Source organism: Equus caballus, chromosome 29, assembly GCF_041296265.1.
Source record: "Equus caballus isolate H_3958 breed thoroughbred chromosome 29, TB-T2T, whole genome shotgun sequence".
NCBI classification, from domain to species: domain Eukaryota; kingdom Metazoa; phylum Chordata; class Mammalia; order Perissodactyla; family Equidae; genus Equus; species Equus caballus.
The window spans coordinates 20,649,958-20,671,732 of NC_091712.1; the positions used below are offsets into that span (position 1 = coordinate 20,649,958).

The window sequence follows — 21,775 nt, forward strand, 5'->3', positions numbered from 1 at the left end:
ATATTAATCCCTTATCACATAAAAGATGTGCAAATATTTTCTCTCATTCTGTGGGTTGTCTTTTCACTCATCTTGATAGTGTGCTTTGATGCACAAACATTGTTAATTTTGATAAAGTCTAATTAATAATTGTTGTTGTTGTTGTCTGTGTTTTTGTTAGCATATTTAAGAAATCATTGCTAAATACAAGGTCGTGAAGATTTGCTCCTATGTTTTCTTCTAAGAATTTTATAGTTTTAACTCTTAAGTCTAGGTCTTTGATTCATTTTGACTTATGTTTTGTAAATGGTGTAAGGTAAGAGTCCAATTTCATTCTTTTGCATGTGGGTATCCAGTTTTCCCAGCACCATTCATTGAATAAATTGTTCTTTCTTCATTGAGAGGTCTTGTCATCCTTATGGAAAATCAATTGACCAGGCGTATAAGGGGTTTATTTTGGGGTTCACAGTTCTATTCCATCAGTCTATATGGAATCTTTATATTAGTCCCATACTATTTTGATTACTGTAGCTTTGTAGTAGTTTTGAAATAAGAACATATGAGTCTTCAAACTTTGCTTTTATTTTTCATGACTGTTTTGACTATTAAGGGTCCCTTGACTTTCTATGTGAATTTTAGGCTTGGTTTTACCATTTCTGCAAATACACTGATGAGATTTTGATATGGATCCTAGTGAACCTGTAGACTGCTTTATATAGCATTGTCATCTTAACAATATTGGCTTCCAATCCATGAACATGGGATGTCTTTCCATTTGTTTTTGTCTTCTTTAATTTCTTCCAGCAGTGTTTTATAGTTTTCAGTGTGTAATTCTTTTCTCTCCTTGTTTAAATTTATTTCTTAATATTTTATTCTTTTTGATGCTGTTGTAAGTGGAGTTGTTTTTCTTAATTACCTTTTTGATTGTTGACTACTAGTGTATAGAAATACAGCTGATTTTTGAGTATTGAAATCAGATCTGATTTTTTTTTTTTTTTTGCTGAGGAAGATTTGCCCTGAGCTAACATCTGTTGCCAATATTCCTCTTTTTGCTTGAGGAAGATTCATCTGAGCTAACATCTGTGCCAGTCTTCCTCTATTTTATATGTGGGTCTCAGCCACAGCATGGCTGACGAGTGGTATAGGTCTGCACCTGGGATCCAAACCTGCAAACCCAGACGGCCAAAGCAGAGTACGCAAACTTAACCACTAGGCCATGGTGCCAGCCTCAAAATCAGATCTGATTTTTGAGTGTTAAATTCAAAATCAAATCCTGCAGTTTTGCTGAATTCATTTATTAACTCAGTTACTTTTTTTTGAGTCTAGGTTTTTCTATATATAAGGTCATGTCATCTGTGAAGAGAGAGTTTTACTTCTTCCTTTCCAATTTGGATGTTTTAAAATTTATTTTTCTTGCCTAATTAATGTGGCTAGAACTTTCAGGACTGTGTTTAATAAAAGTGGTGAAAGCAGGCTCCTTGTCTTATTTCTGATCTTTGGGGAAAAGCTTTCTGGCTTCCACCATTGAATATGATGTTAGCTGTGGCCTTTTCCTATATGGTGTTTATCATGGTGAGAAAGCTCCCTTTTACTCAGTTTTCCTTTTTTTGATGCACCCCATTATTTTGGTGGAGCTTCCTGAGTTAAAGAGGCACATAGGAGGGAAAAATTGAGGGTTAGCATGTTTTAAAATATATTTATTCTCTCTCAGTTGTTGTTTCTATAATGATAGTTTGAAAATAATTTTTACTTAGAATTTTAAAGGCATTTTTTCCTATGTGACCTGTTTGTTTTGGCTTTTCCCATCTAATGGGGCCTTTAGGGTCTTCTCTTGTTCCTGACGTTCTGTAATTTTCATGATGATATGGTTGGTGCTGGTTTTTGTTTGCTTTTCATTAATGATGATCTAAGTCCTTCAGAACTGGAAAAATATTTTTTGTATGACATCTTTAATCATTTTTTCCTTTCTGTTCTCTCTGTTCTTTTTTTTGAAACTTACTAGTTGGATGTTGGTCCTCTGTGATTGATCCTCTGATTTTCTTTTCTCTCATCGCCCCCATCCCCACCATCCTACTTTCTGCAAATATTCCTTTACTTTACCTTCCAAACATTGTATATATCTTTAAAATTTAAGGTCTCATATTTTTAACATTTTTTTTGAGGTGTTTATTTTTACAGATCATATGCCTTCAGTTCTCTTGGGCAAAACTTCGGAGTGAAATGGCAAGGAGTTAAATTACTGGTATACGATAGTTGTATGTTTAACTTTTTAAGCAACTGGTAAACTGCTCTCCAAAGTGGTTGTAATATTTTACATGCATGCTGGCAGTGTATGAGAGTCTCAGTTCTTCTACATACTCGTCAATAATTGGTCTGGTCAGTCCTTTACTTTTAGACATTCTAATAGAGGTGTTCTGGTATCTCACTGAATTTTAATTTGCATATCTTGAATGCATCCTTTCATATGCCATTCATATATCTTAGGTGGTAAAGTGTCTATTCAGATCTTTTGCCCATTTTTTTTTTTATTGGGTCGTTTGGTTTCTTATGACTCAGTTGTGAGAGATCTTTATATATATTCTTGGCTTATATATTCTGTCGGATATATGATTTTTAAATATTTTCTCCCAGTTGCTGGCTTGTTATTTCATTCTCCAAACAGGATCTCTCAAAGAGCATATGTTCTCAATTTTGATGAAGTCCAATTTATTCACTTTTTAAGATATTGTTGTATCTAATAAAGGTTTGCTAAACCCAATGTCACAAAGATTTTCTCCAATATTTTCTTCTAGAAGATTTTAAATGGTAGGTTTTACATTTAGGTCTATGATCCATTTTAACTTATTTTTTGTATATGATGTGAGGTATGAATCAAAGTTCTTTTTTTTCTTTTGTGTGTAGATGTCTGGTTGTTCTAGCACCTGTATTTGTTGATAAAAGTATCCTTTCTCCACTGAATTACCTTTACACCTTTGTCAAAAATCAGTTGTCCATTTATGTGGGTGTATTTCTGTGTCATTCCTCTATTTATCCATTTTTATACCAGTATCACACTGTCTTGATTACTGTAGCTTTATAATAAGTCTTGAAGTCAGGTAGTGTACATCCACCAGTATTGTTCTTTTTGAAAGTTGCTTGGCTATTCTGTGTCTTTTGTATGTGCATTAGAATATTGGAGTCATCTTGTCAATTTCTTCATGAAAAGCCTAAAGAAATTATCGTTGAGATTATGTTGAATCTATAGGTCAATTTAGGGAGAAGTGACATCTTAACAATATTAAGCTTTCCAATCAGTGAACACAGTATGTCTCTCCGTTTATTTAGGTCTTGTTTAATTTCAGCAATGTTTTATAACTTGCAGTACACAGGTCTTACACATCTCTTGTGACACCTATCTGTAAGTATTTCATATTTGGGGGCTATTGTTAATGGTAGTTTTTAAATTACAGCTCCTGATTGTTTGTTGCTGCTGTATAAAAATGCACTTGACTTTTGTATGTTGATTTTATATTCTGAAACATTACTAAACTCCCTTATTAGTTTGGTATCTGGTTTGTAGATTCCAGAGGGTTTTCTATGTAGATGATCATATTGTCTGCAAATGATCATTTTACCTCTTCCTTTCCAATCTCAGTGCATTTTATGTCTTTTTCTTTCCTTAATGCATTAGCTGGAAGCTCCAGTACAGAACTGAATAGAAATGATCTCTTGTTCCTGATGGTAAAGGGAAAACTTTGTTTCTCGCTTTTAAGTATGATGTTATGTTTTTCACAGATGAAATTTATAAAGTTGAGTAGTTCCCCTCTATTTTCAAATTGTTGAGAACTTTCATTAGGAATGGCTGTTGGATTTCATCAAATGGTACTGCTGTACTTATTGAAATGATCATGTGCTTTTTCTTTTTTAGTTTGTTAACATGTGAATTACATTGATTGCCAAATGATAAACCAACCTTACATTTCTGGGACAAACTTCATTTGTTCAGGGTATATTATCTTTTTAATATATTTTGGATTTAATTTGTTAAGATGTTTTGCATCTATATTTATAAGATTATTGATGTGTAGTTTTCTTTAATCTTTGTCTGGTTTTGGTATTTGAGTAATACTGGTCTTATAGAATGAGTTGGGAAGTTTTGTCAGTTTTTGTAGAACTGGTATTCTTTCTGTCTTAAATGCTTGGTAGAATTCACCAGCGAAGCCATCTGGGCCTGAAGGGTTCTTTGTGGGAAAGTTTTTAACTAAAATTCAGTGTCTTGGCTAGTTATAGGGCCATGCGTTTATCTGTTTCTTCTTGAGGGAGCTTTGGAAGATTGTCTTTAAAGGAATTTGTCCATTTCATCTAAATTGTTGAATTTATTAGTATAAACTTGTTCATAGTATTCTCTTATTAACCTTTCAATATCTGTAGAATCTGTAGCTATTGTTATGTCACTCATACTTGATATTGATTATTGGTGTTTTATTTTTTCTTGATTCATCTGGTTAGAGGTCTATCAATTTTGTCAATTTTCTCAAAGAACTAGCTTTTGGTGTCATTGATTTTTCTCTATTTTTCCTTTTTCTACTTCCCTTTGGTATTTGTTAATTCTTTTCTTCTTTTTACTATAGGTTTCACTTACTCTATTTTTCTAGGGGTTTTTTTTTCATTTTTATCATACATTTAATTTAATGTAGTCATATTTGCATTTATAGGTATCTTGATAATTTCAGATATGAATAATATTTTACTCAAAGCATACACTAAAAATATTCACATTCGTTGAAAGAATTCTGTTAAATCTACCATCAACTATAGAGAAGCTATCTGTGAATGGACAAGGACCTTCAGGGGACATCTCCTGGTGCTAGTAAGTGAGCATCTCACTGGGGACAGGACGATGGTAAGATGTAAGGCAGTCTTCACTTCCCTGTTCCCACCATAATGATTGACATTTGGAGGTGCATCTATTTTTACATCCTCCTGCTTATTTTGGGTTCATATTGCTCTGCTTTTTCTAGTTTTTTAAGATAGCAGCTTAGAGTATTGATTTGAGTTTTCTTCTTTTCTAATATGAGCATTTAGTGTTATAAATTTCCCTTGCAGAACTTCTTCACCTGCCTACCATACATTTTGATATGCTGTATTTTCATTTTCATTCAGTTTGGTGCATTTAAAACAAATTTTCCTTGAGACTTCCTCTTTGATCCATGAGTTATTTAGAATTATGTTGTTTAGTGTACAAATATTTGGAGATTTTCCTATTATGTTTCTGTTATTGATTGTTAGTTTAATTCTATTGTGGTCAGAGAACATACTGTGAATAATTTTAATTCTTTTGAATTTGTTGAGGTTTGTTGTATAACCCAGGATATGGTCTCCCTTGGTGTATGTCTTCAGATGCTTGAAAAGAATGTGTGTTCTGCTTTGTAGAGTGGAGTGTTCTATAAATGTGGATTAAATCGTGTGCTTTTTGGTGGTGTTGACTTCTGTATTCTCGCTGATTCTCTATGGGTTGTTGAGAGAGGGGTGCTGAAGTCTTCTGACTATAATTGTGGATTTGTCTGTTTCTCTTTTTAGTTCTGTTTTTGTATTTGTAGGTATGCATATGCATTAGAATTGTTATGTCTTGATAGATTGACCATTTTATCATTATGTGATGTCCCTCTCTGTCCTTGGTAATTTTCTTTTTCCTGAGTTCTGCTTAATCTGATGTTAATATAGCCACTCCTGCTTTCTTTTAACTAAAGTTTGCATGGTGTATCTTTCTCCTCCTCTTACTTTCAAGCTACTTATCACTCTATTTGAAGTTAGTTTCTTCTAGACAGCCTGAGTCATTTTTTAAATCCACTCTGTGAAGGGCTATCTATTGGTGTGTTTAGGTCCTTTACATTTAATTATTGCTATATTAGGGCTTAAGTCTGCAGTTTAGTTTTGTTTTCTGTCTGTTCTTTCTGTTTTTTATTTTCCTGTTTCTTGTTTTTCTGTGGATTACTTGAACATTTTTTAGAATTCCATTTGATTTATCCATAGTGTTTTAAGTGTATCTCTTTGTATAGATTTTTTTGTGGTTCCTGTGGGTCTTGTACTATATTATACATACACAATTTATCATAATTTGCTGGTTTGATATTTTACCATTTTAAGCGAATATAGAACCATACCTCTCTTTAAGTCCCTTTACTCTCTGTCATTTATAATTGTCTCCATTTCTTCTACATATATTAATAACTATATGAGAGTGTTATAATTTTTTGCTTCAACATTCAAACATCATTTAGAAAACTCAAGAGGAGAATGAAAGTCTTTTCTATGTACCCACACTTTTGTTCTTTCCAATGTTCTTTTCTTCCTTTCTGATGTTGCAAGTTTCCTTCTTTTACCATCTCCTTTCTCTTAAAGAACTTTTTTCCTGTAGGGTAGTCTGTTGGTGACAAATGCTCTTAGCTTTTTTCATCTGAGAACATCTTGATTTCCCCTTCATTTCTGAAGACTATTTACACTGGATGTAGTATCCTGGGTTGACAGTTCTTTACTTTCAGTACTTGAAAAATTTTGTTCCAGTCCTTCTGGCCTCCATGGTTTCTCATGAGAAATCTGCTTTTATTTTAATTGTTTTTCCTTTATAGGTAAACTATTGTTTCTCTCTCACTGCTGTTAAGAGTTTTCCTTGTCTTTAGTTTTATGGAGTTTGATTATGTGTCTTGGCATGGAATTCTTTGGGTTTATTCTGTTTAGGGTTTGCTCAACTTCTTGAATCTTTGATTTATATCTTTTTCCAATTTTGGGAAAATTTCAGACATTCTTAGAATGCATTTTCAGTCTTGTCTTCTTTCTCCTCTCCTTCTGGTGCTCTGATGACATGATTTTTTTATGGTCCCACAGCTCCTGAGGTTCTGTTCATTTCTTTTTCAATCTGTTTTCTCTTTGTTGTTCATATTGGTTAATTTCTGTTGCTTTGTCTTCAGGTTCATGGATTCTTTCCTCTGTCCTCTCCATCCTCTTGTTAAGCCTATATGATGAGTTTTTATTTTTGTTTGTAAATTTCAGTTTCAAAATTTCTATTTGGTTCTTTTTTTAATCTTCTGTTTATTTGCTGAGACTTCCTAGTTTTTCATTTGTTTCAAGTCTCTGTAATTGCTCACTGAAGTGTTTTTGTGATGGCTGCTTTAAGATCTCGGATGATTCCAAGATGTGTTTCATTTTGGCATAAGCATCTGTTCGTTATTGTTTCTCATTCAAGTTGTGATCTTCCTGGTTCTTAGCATGACAAGTGATTTTTGATTGTGATTTGGACATTTTTGCCATTATGTTGTGAAACTTCGGATTTTATTTACATTTTTGTTTTAGCAGGCCATCTCTGACGGCTCACTGCTGGAGGTCTGGGGGTACTGAGAGGTGGTGGTGAAAGTCCAAGTTCCCCACTTAGTCTCCATGGGCAACCCTGGTGCTGTGGGTTGCTTCATTACCACTGGGCAGGGATGGAAGTTCAATCTCCCCACTAGGCCTCTGCTGACACCACCTTGATTGGGAGGGGAAGAGTGCCTTATTACTTGCCTCCCATGGGGCCTCCTTAAACCATGGGGGATGAGCCCATTACTGCTTGGAGGTGGTGATTTTGCTACATCTCTTGAGATGATCACATAATTTTTCTTCTTTAGTCTGTTGCTATCATCATTACATTGATTTTTGAATCTTGAACTAACGTTGAATCTTGGGATAAATCCTACTTGGTCATGATGTCTTACCCTGTTTCATATTGCTGGATGTAATTTGATAATATTTTACTGAAGACTTTTGCCTCTATATTCGTAAAGGGTATCGGTTCACATTTATCTTTTTTTGGTAAGGAAGATTGGCCCTGTGCTAACATATTTTGCCAATCTTCCTCTTTTTGCTTGGGGAAGACTGTCACTGAGCTAACATCTATGCCAGTCTTCCTTTACTTTGCGTGTGGGGGACAGTCACAGTATGGCTTGATGAGTGGAGTGTAGGTCCATGCTTGGGATCTAAACCCATAAACCCCAGCCTGCCAAAGCAGAGCATGCGAACCCAGCCACTGCACCACAAGGCCATCCCCTGCATTTATCTTTTAATGTCTTTGTCTTGTTTTGGTATCTGGGTAATGTGGCCTCATAAAATAAATTGAGAAGTATTCATTACTTTTCTTCTTTCTAGAATTCTTTGTGTAGATTGGGTATTATTTGTTTCTTAAACGTTTGGTAGAATTTGCCAGTGAAGCCATCTGTACCTGGAGCTTTCTTTGTTGGAAGGTTTCTATATTGAGAATTTGATTTCCTTAATAGGTATAGAACTATTCAGATTTATTTGTCTTGTTGAGCTTTGGTAGTTTGTGTCTTGAAATGAATTTGTACATTTTGTCTAATCCATCTAATTTATTGGAATCAAGTACAACAATCTAGCATTATCCTTTAATATCTGAAGGATCTGCTGTGATAACCCCTTTTCCCTCCCTAATATTGGTCATTTATGTCTTCTCTCTTTTTATTCTTGATTATTCTGGAAAGAAGTTATCAATTTTATTGATCTTTTCAAAGAACAGCTATTTATTTAATTGATTTTCTCTATTATTTGTCTGCTTTCTATTTTATTTTATTTCTCTTATCTTACCTTTAAGATTTTCTTCCTTCTGCTTTCTTTGGGTTTAATTTGCTCTTGTTTAATTTCTTAAGTTGGAAGCTTAGACATTGATTTGAGACCTTAATTTTTTTCTACTGTAAAGTTTTGTGCCATAAATTTCTTATGAGCAATACATAAACTGTGTCCCATAGATTTTGATATGTTTTCATGCAAATCCACATATCTGAGGACTTTCCAGATCTCTTTCTTTTACTGATTTATAATTTAATTCTATTGTATTAAGGGAAGATGTTTTGTGTGATTTTAGTTCTTTTAAATTAGTGGATGTTTGTTTTATGGCCCAGTATATGGTCTATTTTGGTGAATTTTTCCTTGTGCATTTGAGAAGAATATGTATTCAGCTGTTGGATGGCACGTTCTATAAATATCAATTATGTCAAGTTGGTTGATAGCATTGCTCAGGTCTTTTATATGCTTGTTAACTTTTTGTCTGCTCGTTTTGTTGATTACTGAGAGAGGAGTTTTGAAGTCTCCTAAATGCAGGTTTATCTATTTTTCCTTTTAGTTCTACTTTTGCTTTATGTATTTTGAAGTTCTCGTTTGGTGAATACACAATTAGAATTGTGGGTTAATTGGCTCTTTGTCATTGTGTATCTCCCTCTTTATTTCTGATAATATTATTTGTTTTGAAGTCTATTTTGTGTGATTTTAATACAGCCATTCCTGCTTTCTTTTGATTATTGTTTGCATGGAATATTTTTCTCCAGTCTTTTACTGTATTTATATCTTTATATATGAAGTGGTTCCTTTTAGACCACAAATAGTTGGGTTTTCCTTTTTCACCCGGTCTGATGATTTCTCTTTTAATTGAAATTTTTACATCATTTTCATTTAACGTAACTACTGATAGAGTTGAATTTAAATTTACCGTCTTGCTAGTTGTTTTCTCTTTGTCCCATTTGTTCTTTGTTCTCTTTTTCTCTTTTTCTTCCCCTTTTGAAAATGAAGTAAGCTGTTAGAAATGTTTCTATTTTATTTATACTATTATTTCATCAATTATACTTCTTTTTAAAAGCTTCTTAGTTGCTGCTTTAGAGCTTATAATATATATTGTTGGTGAGGAGTGAGTAGGTCCAACCCTGCTGTTGTATCTGTGTGTGCAGTAGCAGAGGTGCAAGTTTAGGAAGGTCACATTACTGCCAGCCTAACTCCAATAGAGGCCTCCATCCTGAAGTTGCCCTTATTCAATTTGTGTTGCTAAGCAACTAAAGTGGGATGCATCTGAGACTTCCTTTTCTGACTTTATCACCTGTGTTAATTTTCAGATAGTCCTGATAATTCAGAAGTGATATCATGGTAAAACTTATTCTTAATTTTTTTTTAAATAAAGGAGTTTGCATTCAGTGAAGAACAACAAAAGGAAAAGGACCAGCCTAACGAGGAACCTAAGAAAGAGGAAGCAATCACCTTTCGTAAAGCTGTTACTGGTTCAGACAGGAGTACACAGGAGAAGAACCAAATTAATTTTGGGAAGACTCGAATGACCAAGAGATTAGAGCCAAGTTTAAACTGGAAGGCCACTGTTGATTCCAAAGAGTATGTAGACGTTTGCATGATGAGTTTTCTGATACATCTTCAGTAACCACGTTTGCCTAATTTTTCACATAACTTTATTTCATAGTAGAAAAACACAGAGTAGATATTTACACGTTTACACCTCCCTCCATGATAGAAGTTAACTCCTTCCTGCTCTCCTTCATATTCCAAGCAGGAAGATTGGACATCAACAGGGTTTGAATGTGGAGCTCCATGATGGGAAGGGAAAAACCCAGTTCACATTCATGTAGTTGGTGAGTCAGGGCAAAAAATACGTGAAAAAGACGATGAAACACACGGAGAAATCCCATGGGAAAGGGAAACATAGTGGTAGGGACCTGATTAAGTGTTAGGAGGATTTGGATTAAAATTATGTGATTAAAATTAAAATTATGTGGAGTTAATTAGGGAAACCTTCACAGAGATCGTATCGTGTCTATTAACAGAACTTTAGTAAATACTCTAGAAAGGCTAGAGCCTCAAAAATATTATCAGACCTAAGTAAAGTGGACACTGGTTTGATGCATGTCTGAAATATACAAGACTAGTTCCATTTAGGACCCTCTATAAATAGGTGCCAAAGCAAAGATTAAGGGCCAGTGTTATGTAAATGCCAAGGCAGTCAGAAGCGCCTAGAGCACTTTGTGAAGATTTAACAAATAGACTTACAAATTTCAGCCTTTTTTTTTTTTGGTGAGGAAGAGTAGCCCTGAGCTATCATCCATGCCATTCTTCCTCTATTTTGTGTGTGGGACGCTGTCACAGCATGGCCTGGTGAGTGGTGGATAGGTCTGCACCCGGGATCTGAACCTGCGAACCCTGGGCTGCCAAAGCAGAGCACACAAACTTAACCACTTTGCCACCAGGTCGGCCCCTAAACCTATCTTTAATGTTCTATGTTGTCACCTGATTGGGTGAAGAATTGGCTCCCAGCTGTTCACATGGGAACCCTCACCTGCAGGGATTCTGAAACCACAGGGGGAGTGTGTTTTGGAAGCAACCCCAGAGAGCTGACAGAGGAAGGAGTCCTGTGGATAGAGGAGACATGCTTGCTCCTCTAATTCTCATCAATTTTGGGGTGTCTGACCTTTGTGACTCTGTTAGAAACAGTGAGTCTGAAAATGACAAATGTGTGGGCTACTCTATTAAATGGGAGGTGAATTTTAAAATACTGCTTTTTCCATATGCTTATTTTTTTCAATTAAGAATTTACTTAACAAGTATTTAATGAAAACCCAATATGTGCCAAGGACTATGCCAAGCCTGAGAATGCCTGGAAAACAGATACAGGCCCTGCTGCAATGGTGGGTAGGGAAGGTAAGAAAATAGGCAACTTTAATCCAGGGCAATAAGCACCTAGGACAGAGGACACACAGCACAGGACTTAACACAATGATGGCAGCTTGTGAAGACCTGTTCCTGGTGCAAAGAAATACCATGCAAACCACTTCTTCATTATATAAAATGCATGGGGGGGGCAGGGGCTGGCCCGGTGGCTCAGTGGTTAAGTGCGCACGTTCAGCTTCAGTGGCCCAGGGTTCGCCAGTTTGGATCCCAGGTGCAGACATGGCACTGCTTGGCAAGCTATGCTGTGGTAGATGTCCCACATAGAAAGTAGAGGAAGATGGGCATGGATGTTAGCTCAGGGCCAGTCTTCCTTAGCAAAAAGAGGAGGATTGGCAGAAGATGTTAGCTCAAGGCTAATCTTCCTCAAAAATAAATAAATAAATAAATAAAATAAAAATAAAATGCATGGATGAGCTTGAAGGACAGAGGGACATCTCAGGTGTCAGAGGCTGGAATTCATAGTCATTCTGTGTGTCAGGAACACACAACATTTGGGTGCATGAAAATGATGGAATATTTGTATATGTTTCATTTGTAATTTCCTATTAATTAGCATAAAGTAATTAATAAACTTAATATTCTTTTAGGCGCAGAAGCTTAGTAAGAGACAGCCAAGAGGAAAAACATATAGGAAGACTTGAAAAGGCCAGACCATCTGTTTCACCCGGAAGAGCACAGATAGTTCGGTGTGTGACCAGTTCTTTGTAGCCATCTCTTGCACTACGGGCTGGTGAATGCTAATTAATGGTGTTCTTACTATTATATTAGAGTCCTAAGATATCTAATGGAAAGTTACTAGGAATGTTGTAAAAATGGTAATAGTGGATTTCTTTAAATATATTTATAAGATCTCCTTTTAATGAAGAGTTACTTAAAATATAAAATATAGGGATCTACTGGTATTAGATAACTATGAAAATTTAATGCAAAGAGCAGTGAACTAAGTGGTAGCAAAACTGAGCTCTTAGCTGATCTCTTGCCTCTGAACAATCATGTCAGAGCAAAGATAAGTCACCTTTCTGGGCCTCACTTGACTGATCACCAACTGACTGCCAATTTTAAAGTGATATATGTCATTTCTCATTAAAACAGCCATTAATAGAAGGCTAACTAATAAACTTCTTACCTGATTTTCAGTTTGACAACAAAAGTGATGTATTTGGAAGAGAAGGGTTAGTCGTTTTTATTAGAAAGTTTTAGAGTGGTGGTGGGAAGAAATGCCAGAAATTTCACATTATAAAGTTTGCACACTTGGAAAACTCAAACTTTAAGACACTCTACTACATTTATGCTATTTTTGGGGGGGTTCAACATATTCAATGTGTTTTAAAATTTTTTCTTTAACTTTTTATTTTGAAATATAGATTCACAGAAAGTTGCAGAGACAGTACAGAGAGATCTTGTACACCCTTCACCTGGCTTCCCACAATGGGTCCATCATCCATAACTATAGCACAGCATCAAACCAGGAGATTAACATTGTACAGCATTTATGCACAGTTCCGTGTCATTTTATCACATAGGTTTGTGTGATGACCACAGCAATCAGGACCCAGTGCTGTGCCATCACCACACACAAGTCCCTCCTGCTACCCCTTTATAGTCACACCTACTCCCCTTCCCCCATCATTCCTAATTCCTGGAAGCCATTCATCTGTTTTCCATTTCTATACTTTTGTCATTTTGAGAATGTCGTATAAATAGAATCATGTATTTTTGATATTGGCTTATTTTTCATCTCCCTTGAGGTCCATCCAAGTTGTGTTAATAGCTTGTCCCTTTTTATTGCTGAGTAGCATTCCATGGTATGGAGGTACCACAGTTTGTTTAATTATTCACCTATTGAGGGACATTTTAGTTGTTTGCAGTTTTGGGCTATTAAAAATAAAGATGCTATGAACAATCATGTAAGGCTTTATGTGGATGTAAGTTTTCATTTCTCTAGGATAAATGCCCAATTACTGACACATATGGCAATTGTGTATTTAGCTTTCTAAGAAACTGCCAAACATTTTAGTGGCTGCACCATTTACATTCCCATCAGCAACGTTTGAGACTCAGTTTCTCCGTTTCCTCTCCAGTATTTGGTATTGTCTTATTTTTTATTTTAGCCATTCTAAAAGATGTTCCGTGATAGCTCATCATGATCTTAGCATTTCCTTAATGGAGCTGATGTTAGACATCTTTTCATGAGCTTATTGCCATGCACATGTGTTCTTCAACGAAATGTCTCTTTATGTCTTTTGCTCATTTTCTGATTGGATTTTTTTTTAACGTTGAGTTTTGAGAAATTTTTATGTATTCTGAATATCCTTAGTTGGATTTGTAGTTTGCAAATATTTTCTCTCTCTCCATAATTTGTCTTTTCATCCTTTTAATAGAGTCATAGAACAAGTTTTTAACTTTGATGAAGTCCGATTTAACATTTTTTTCTTTTACCGATTGTGCTTTTGATGTCTTGTCTAAGAACCCTTCATGAAGCCCTTGGTCCTGAACATAATATCCTGTTTTTTTCTAAAAGTTTTTTGCATTTTACATTAAAAACTGTGATCCATTTTGAGTTAATTTTATCTAAGGCGTGAGACTTAGATCAAGGTTCATATTTTTGCCTATGAATGTACAATTGCTCCATCACCATTTGATGGAAAGGCTCTCTTTCCACCATTGAATTGCTTTTGCACCTTTGTTAAAAATCACTTGGTTATACGTGTGTGGGGCTATTTCTGAGTCTCTATTCTGTTCCATGGATTTTTGTATCTAGCCCTTCGCCAGTACCAAACAATCTTGATTCCTGTAGCTGTATACTAAATCTTGAAATCTGGTAAAGTGATTCTTCTCACTATTTTTCTCTCCCCTCCCTCCCCCTCAAATTGCTTTAGCTAATCTAGTTCCTTCCCTTTCCACATGAATTTAGAATAATCTTGCTTTATACCCGCAAAAAATCTTACTGAGGATTTTGATGGAAATTACATTAAATCTCTCTATTAATTTTGGGAGAATTGGTATCTTAACTATGTAGAATCTTCCAATCTATGAACAGTGTATGTCTCGCTCTTCATTTAGGTCTTTGCTTTTTTTCACCAGCATTTTGTAGTTTTCACCATACCAGTCCTGCACGTGTTTTGTTAGATTTCCATCTGGAAGTAGAAACTCTAGTACTGTGTTGACTAGCAGTAGTCAAAGTGGACGTCCTTGCTTGCTCTCCAAATTCGGGGGAAAGCATTCAGTCTTTCACCAATAAGTATGATGATAGTGTAGGTTTTGTACATTTTCTTTATCAAGTTGAGGAAGTTCCCCTCTCTTCTTGGTTTTCTGAGAGTTTTTATCATGATTGGGTGTTGAACTTTGTCAGATTCTTTTTCTACATCAATTTGTGTGGTTATGTGGTTTTTCTTCTTCAGGCTGTCAATCTGGTGGATTACATTGATTGATTTTTGAATACCAAATCAGCCTCGCATCCCTGAAATAAATCCCACTCGGTCATGATGGGCTCATTCTTTTTATATTTGGCTGAATTATATGCGCTAATATTTTGTTAAGAATTTTTGCACCTGCAATCATGAGGGATATTGGATTGTAGTGTTTTGGAATGAATTCTCTCCTCCTTTCTAGAAGAGGTGGTGTGAAATTGGCGTTAGTTCTTCTGTGTTTGGTAGAATTCTCCAGTGAAACCATCTGGGACTGGAGACTTCTGCTTTGAGTTTTAAAATTATGAATTAAATTCGTCTAACAGTTTGTAGCACTGTTCAAATTTATTGGGCAAGTTGTGATAGTTTGTGCCTTTTAAGGAATTGGTCCGTTTTATCTAAGTTGTCAAATTTATGTACATTCAGTTGTTCACAATTTTCTCTTATCCTTTTGTTGTCTGTAGGATCTGTAATGATATGCTATGTTTCATTCATTCCTGATACTGGCAATTTCTGTCTATTTCTTTGTCAGTCTCACTAGAGGTTTGTCAATTTCATTGATCTTTCCAAGAAGCAGTCTTTTTTTGTATTGATTTTTCAAATTGTTTTTCTGTTTCTATTTTATTGATTTCTGCTCTTTATTATTTCCTTTCCTCTCTTTGCTTTATGTCTATTTTGCTGTTGTTTTTCTAGTTTCTTTAGATATGAGTTTAGGTTATTGAATTGAGACTTCTTTTTTCTTATGTAAGCATTTAGTGCCGTAGAGTTCCCTTTCTGCACTGCGTCAGCTGTGTACAAAAAATTTTGATATGTTGTATTTTCTATTTGTGTATGTATTTTTTTTCAGTTTTATTGAGATATAATTTACATACAGCTCTGTGTAAGTTTAAAGTGTGCTGCATAATGACTTGACATATATTGTGAAATGATTCCCACAATAAGTTTAGTTAACATCCATCTCCTCCTAGTTACAAATAAATTTTTTTTTCCTTGTGATGAGAACTTTTAGGATTTACTCTCTTAGCAACTTTCAAATATGCCATACAGCAGTGTTAACTGTAGTCATCATATTGTACATTACATCCCAAGGACTTATCTTATAACTGGAAGTTTGTACCTTTTGACCACCTTTCTCCAGTTCTCTCACCCCCTACCACAAATCACATCTCTTTTTCTCTGAGTTTGGTGAGGGTTTTTTTGTTTGGTTTTTAGATTCCACATATAAGTGAGATCATACAGTATTTGTCTTTCTCTGTCTGACTTTTTTTTGACTTAGCATAATGCCCTCAAAGTCCATCCATGTTGTTGCAAATGGTAGGATGTTCTTTATTTATGTCTGATTAGTATTTTTAATTTTTTGTGGAACCTCCATACCGTTTTCCATAGTGACTGTACTGAATATTGTATTTTCATTTTCATTCAGTTTGGTGTGTTCTTTGATCTCCCTTGAGACCTTCTTAACCCATGGATTATTTAGGAGTGTATTTAGTTTCCCGGTGCTTGGAGATTTTCCTGTTCTGTTTCTGTTATTGATTTTTTAGTGTGATTCCATTGTGGACAGTGAGCATACTCTGTCATTTCAGTTCTTTGAAATTTGTGAGGTTTTGTATGGTGCAGGGTATCTACCAAGATAGGTTCTTTGGGTGCTTGAAAAGAATGTATTCTGCTGTTGTTGGATGGAGCGATCTATACGTGTGTATTAAATCGTAGTGTTTGGTGTTGACTTCTTCTGTATCCTTGCTTATTTTCTGTCTAGTTGTTCTGTCAATTGATGAGGGGTGTTGAGGTCTCCAACTATAGCTGTGGATTTCTCTGTTTCTCCCAGTTCTGCTTTTGCTTCATGTATCTTGCAGCTCCGTTGTTTGGGGCATATATCTGTAGGGTTGCTGCGTCTCCACGGTAGAGTGCCCTTTGATCATTATGCATTGTTCCTCTGTGTCCCAGGCAGTTTTCTTTGTTTGCTGTCTACTTAGTCTACTATTAATATAGCTACTTCTGATTTCCTTTGCGTGATATATTTTTTTCCTGTTTTTACTTTCAAACTACCTGTATTGTTATATCTGAAATGACTTTCTCATAAACAGCATTTGGTTGTCTCCTTTTTTTTTTTGTCCACTAAGTCAAATTGTGTCTTTTAATTGGTGTATTTAGATTATTTACCTTTAATGTAATTATTGTTATGTTAGGTCTTACATCTGTCACTTTATGTATTATTTTCTGTTTGTTCCTTCAACTTTTCATTTTTCTGTTTTCTTTCCTCCTCTTGTCTGTTCAACTCTCCTGTGTGCTTTCTTCCATAAACAGTTTTTCTAGTCTACTCCATTTTGGAGCATAGTAGGAGGATGGGTAATTTTCAAGTTTTATTGGTTTTTGAGATTCTATGATTCTCTTAATTTCTCTGGATCTTATTCAAATCTTAGGTTTTAGCAGGCCTCCTCTGATACCACAGTGGTGGGATAAGGTGTTCACCGCCTCACCAGGCTGGACAGGTATGGCAGGCTTTCCAGTAGGCCTTCCTTGACACCCGGGGAGGCGGATGAGGAACTTCTCATTATTGCTGGGTGGTGGTGGGAGCTCAGGCTTGGCTTAGGCCTCTGTGGACACCAGCCTGGATGAGAAGGGACCCTTTGTTAGTTTGTTAGTGGGAGTGGGTGGGTTGAAAGTTGTGACTCTCCATTAGGCCTCCTCTCACACCACCCAGCAGGGGCGTTTGGGCCGTTGCTACAGTTAGTGGAGGTAGAACACCACTCTCCACTTGGCCTTTGTTAGTGGAAATGGGAGTAGGCCACAGGGTTTTCTGTGGTGTTGACTGGATTTGTTGTCTACAAGTTTTCTGTCTTGTTCGGCTCTTCCTTTCCTGGTCCTTTGACTAAAAAGAACAAGCTTTTCTTTCTTCTCTGTGCCCACCTGAGTTTCTGCATCACTGGCTTCTCTGGTACCCAGGCTGGGCTATACAAAACAGAAAGAAAATCCAAGGAAATCATTGTTGTGTTGCTGCTCAGGTCCCCAGATCCCTAGATGGTCTTCCTTCTTCTTTCTATCTGTCAGAGTCATCGCATGTCTGTTTTATATATGATATTCAGGATTTTTAGCTGCACTTAGTGGGAGGAATAAGGAAAAGTAAATCGACTTCATCTTTCCTGAAATAGATGTTTGGCCTAAAGTATTTCAATTTTAAATTGGATTTTAGTGATTCAGAGAACTTCAGGGTAATAGATACAGTACAGTTGTAGTGCATCCAAGCAACAACTATAACTCAATGATAAATATGGTAACTTTATGTCTATTCTTGCCTAAGTGGATTTAATGGTGTGGTAGAAAAGTATGTCTTAAGGTGCAGTTCATAGATCAATTAAACATCGAAATTTGCTTCTTGTTCCCTCCTGAATGTATAGTTACTGTGGGACAAGACAGGAAGGGAATCAAATAGAGAGAGCAGTTTAAAGTTAGATGTCAAAGGGTTCATCAGTGGAAAAGAAGAACAGGTTTCCTTTGGGGTACTGATTTTTTTTATGTGACTTTGGAGTGATTGGGTAAACCTACCGCACTCTGCTCTTGACTCTAAGAGCTTGTTAGGGGAAGGGAAGGTACATTTAGACTTTCCCCAGAGAATTTAGGTTTATTTAGTATATGCTTCAATCTAAGACCTTTGAGTTAGATTTACGTCATTTCCTAAGTAGACCGTATCTATTGGATTTTCTTCTGTGACCAACCTAGGTTTCTTGACATCATTTGGACTAGAGAATACATGAAACTGAAACTCAGTTCACGTGGCTTGCTAATTTGGAGCAGGCATTTCAGTTCAGGATTTCACTCCGCTGTGGCCCAGAGAGCACAATCTCACTGTTCTGCACTGCTCTTTGTGCCAAAAAACCTTCAAGAAATTGAGAGAATCACAGAATCTTAAAAATTAATAAAACTTGAAAAATTAGCCATCCTCCCACTGTGCTTCAGAATGGATTAGACTAGAAAAGACTTTTATGGAAGAGAGCACGCGAGGAGTTGGAGAGAGGGGAGGAGGAGAGAGAGGAAGAAAGAAAATGAGGATGAATTAGATATGATCATGAAGGCTTAAGTGGACTAGCCTGTGTCCATGACCTTGACGTTGAGTTAGAAGCTTCTAGAGCAGTGAGGAATAAAGTGTACTCCCTTTGGTAAGGGAGACGCTGACGATTTAGGGTATTTGCAGTATTGCCCAATTGAACTTTCTGTGATAATAGAAGTCACGTATGTCTGAGCTGTCCAATATGGTAGCCACTAGCCACGTGAGATTATTGAGCACTTGAAATGTGGCTAGTGGGACTGGAGAACTGAATTTTTAATTGTATTTGCTTTTAATTAAATAAATGTAAATGTAAATAACCACAAGTTACTTAAGTTGTTTAACCACTATGATTAGTGGCTGTCTCATTGTACAGCACAGCCTCAGGACATTTACTTAATTTTCTTGTTCATTTCTTCCTATTTCTTTATTACGATTGCACCCAGGGCAGTAATACTGAATGGTACCTGCTATAGAGACATGGGTTTATTCATCTCCTCATACAGGTTTTAACAAAGATCTTTTAGAACTCAGAATGTGTTAGTATTTCATCTATTGCTCATGTACATGTTTCTTAAATATTAACATTATAACCATGTCCATGCAGTAGCATAAATATGTTTATTACATGCTATTCTTGTTCTTAGTAAGAGTGCCGAGAAGATTGAGGAAATCATTAGTGAGAGCTCCTCAGAGAGTGAGGAAGATGAAGAACCGCCTGATCATCGTCAGGAAGCAAATGCAGATTTGCCATCAGAATATTGGCAAATTCAGAAGCTGGTGAAATATTTAAAGGTGAGACAGACCTTTGTGCAATGTCTGCCATGTTTAGTTTAAATCCTTTCCCAAAGTGTACATATTCCTTCCACATTTATTATATGTTTCTTTCAAATAAGGGTAGTAAACATCCCCATTATTATTTAAGTGTGCATAGGGGAAGGTCTTATTGCCCTGAGGATGGCAACGTTAGTCCTCATGGAGCAGCCTGAGGCTACCTGGTGCCAGCACTCTCCCGTGGCTGGTGAGTGGTCAGTGGGCCATGGCAGCCACCACATATTTTGACTTGCTGCCATTTTATGATTTGCATTATGGTGTGGTGGAAAGAGCATGGATTTTTGAAGTTGGACTTAGCCTAAATTTTAGATTGTGTCACTTACTAGCAGTGTGGCTGTTGAAAAGTTATGGTTTTGAGCCTTATTTTTCTCAACCCATGGAATAAAATTAATACCTATCCTATAGGATTATTTTGGGGATTGAGAAAACACATTTGAAACATGTGGCATAGTGTCTGATACATTGTAGGTGCTTATAATATGTATTGGTCCATTTCCATTACTCTGTTAAGTAAGATAATGTGTGTGAGAACAATTTTACATAATAATTGGCTCATAGAATGTTGTATTTAAGAACTTGGATGGGGGGGATGGGGCAAGGAAAATGATTTACCACAACTCAAATTAATATTGATTTCTGATATTGGATAGCTGATATTGATAATGTCTAGGCTGTGTCTAAAGCTGTAGTCCAGAAACACTTGTGAAAACAACATTTTGACTTACCTCATATTGGCCTCTTGCTTTTCCAGGTCTCTGGTCAAATCAACCAAGGGCATTTGTCAGTGGTTTTGTATATTTAAAGATATTTATGTGACTCCTAAATTGCTAAAGGGTGGTTTTTCTGTGCCTTTGAGGTCATCCCCAGTGGACTGGTAAAATAGCTTATATGCACATATTTGTGAATTTGACAAAGGCCCTCTGCATGGACACAGCTTTGTATGCCTAAGTGAGCCAAAAGAGGTTTTCTTGCAAGAAAACTATGCCCCCTTCCTCGATGGACTCTGCCACAGCTGCAATTCCCAGCATTTCTCAGGAAAAAAAATATATTTTCCTGAATCCTGAACCCCAAGAAAAATTAGTCAAGAAATTGGGAAAACAGGAAAAATTATTCTAATTCTCCTTTGAGAATTAAAATTTAATAATCATTGTAAAGACATTATTGGTTCCAAGGAATCTACTGACATCATGGAAAGCAAGAGCCATTGATTATCTTGATCTTGGTTATCATTCCACAATGTATATGTATATTGAATCATCACATTGTACACTTTAAATATATACTATTATATTTGTCATTAATTCTTCAATAAAGTTAAAAAAATAAAAAATAAAAGTAAATGCTGACAGTGGAGTCAAAGGTGAAGGTAGGCATTTCTAGGCATTGAGACAGGAGTGAATAGGAGAAAGTGGTCCTGGTCTAATCAGTCAGCCTTGCTCAGAGCTGTTGCTATGCTTTCAATATGTGTCTGCTACTAATGGTGAGTCATTCTTGCACAAATAAATACTGTTAAGTTTATATGCATAGTGTACCTTATATAAGTCCTATTAGTGGTGTTCCAAGAAATAGCAAATTTTGGAGGCAAAATTAGTCATTAAATTTGAAATTTCGACCTGTGATTCTATGTATGTCAAGCTTGCTAAGACATCTGAATGTTATGTTATTTGGATGTACCCAATAATGTTTGCTGGCATTTTTTCAATGTTTGGATAGTCACTATATTGTATATATTATGTAGTACAATTTAGTCTTTATAAGTAATTTAACAGAAGAAATGCAAAGAGAAAAAGATGTGAATGTGTGTTGTGGAACAGCTCATTGTGAAACCAGAAACTGATCTAAAAATTCTGAATTAGCAAAAACAACATAGATTTCAATGGCCAAACTAGAATAATGGCAAGCAGGTAAAATATTTTCATCATTAAAAAAGGAAATGAAGTGACATCAGCATCATGGTGGAGTGAGCTCTTCCCTTGGACTCTCCCCTCTA

The 21,775-nt window shown here is 35.9% G+C and overlaps 1 protein-coding gene across 12 annotated transcripts in view; it reads left to right on the top strand.

The window, feature by feature from the left end:
- Positions 1-21,775, top strand: part of ODAD2 (outer dynein arm docking complex subunit 2) — a 186,688-nt gene that overhangs the window by 18,247 nt on the left and 146,666 nt on the right. For all 12 annotated transcript variants that reach the window (XM_023632245.2, XM_070254738.1, XM_023632243.2 and 9 more), the window contains 3 exons: positions 9,950-10,155; positions 12,090-12,188; positions 19,599-19,746. In XM_023632245.2, the coding sequence (XP_023488013.1) occupies positions 9,950-10,155; positions 12,090-12,188; positions 19,599-19,746 (453 nt within the window). The remainder of the gene's footprint in view (positions 1-9,949; positions 10,156-12,089; positions 12,189-19,598; positions 19,747-21,775) is intronic.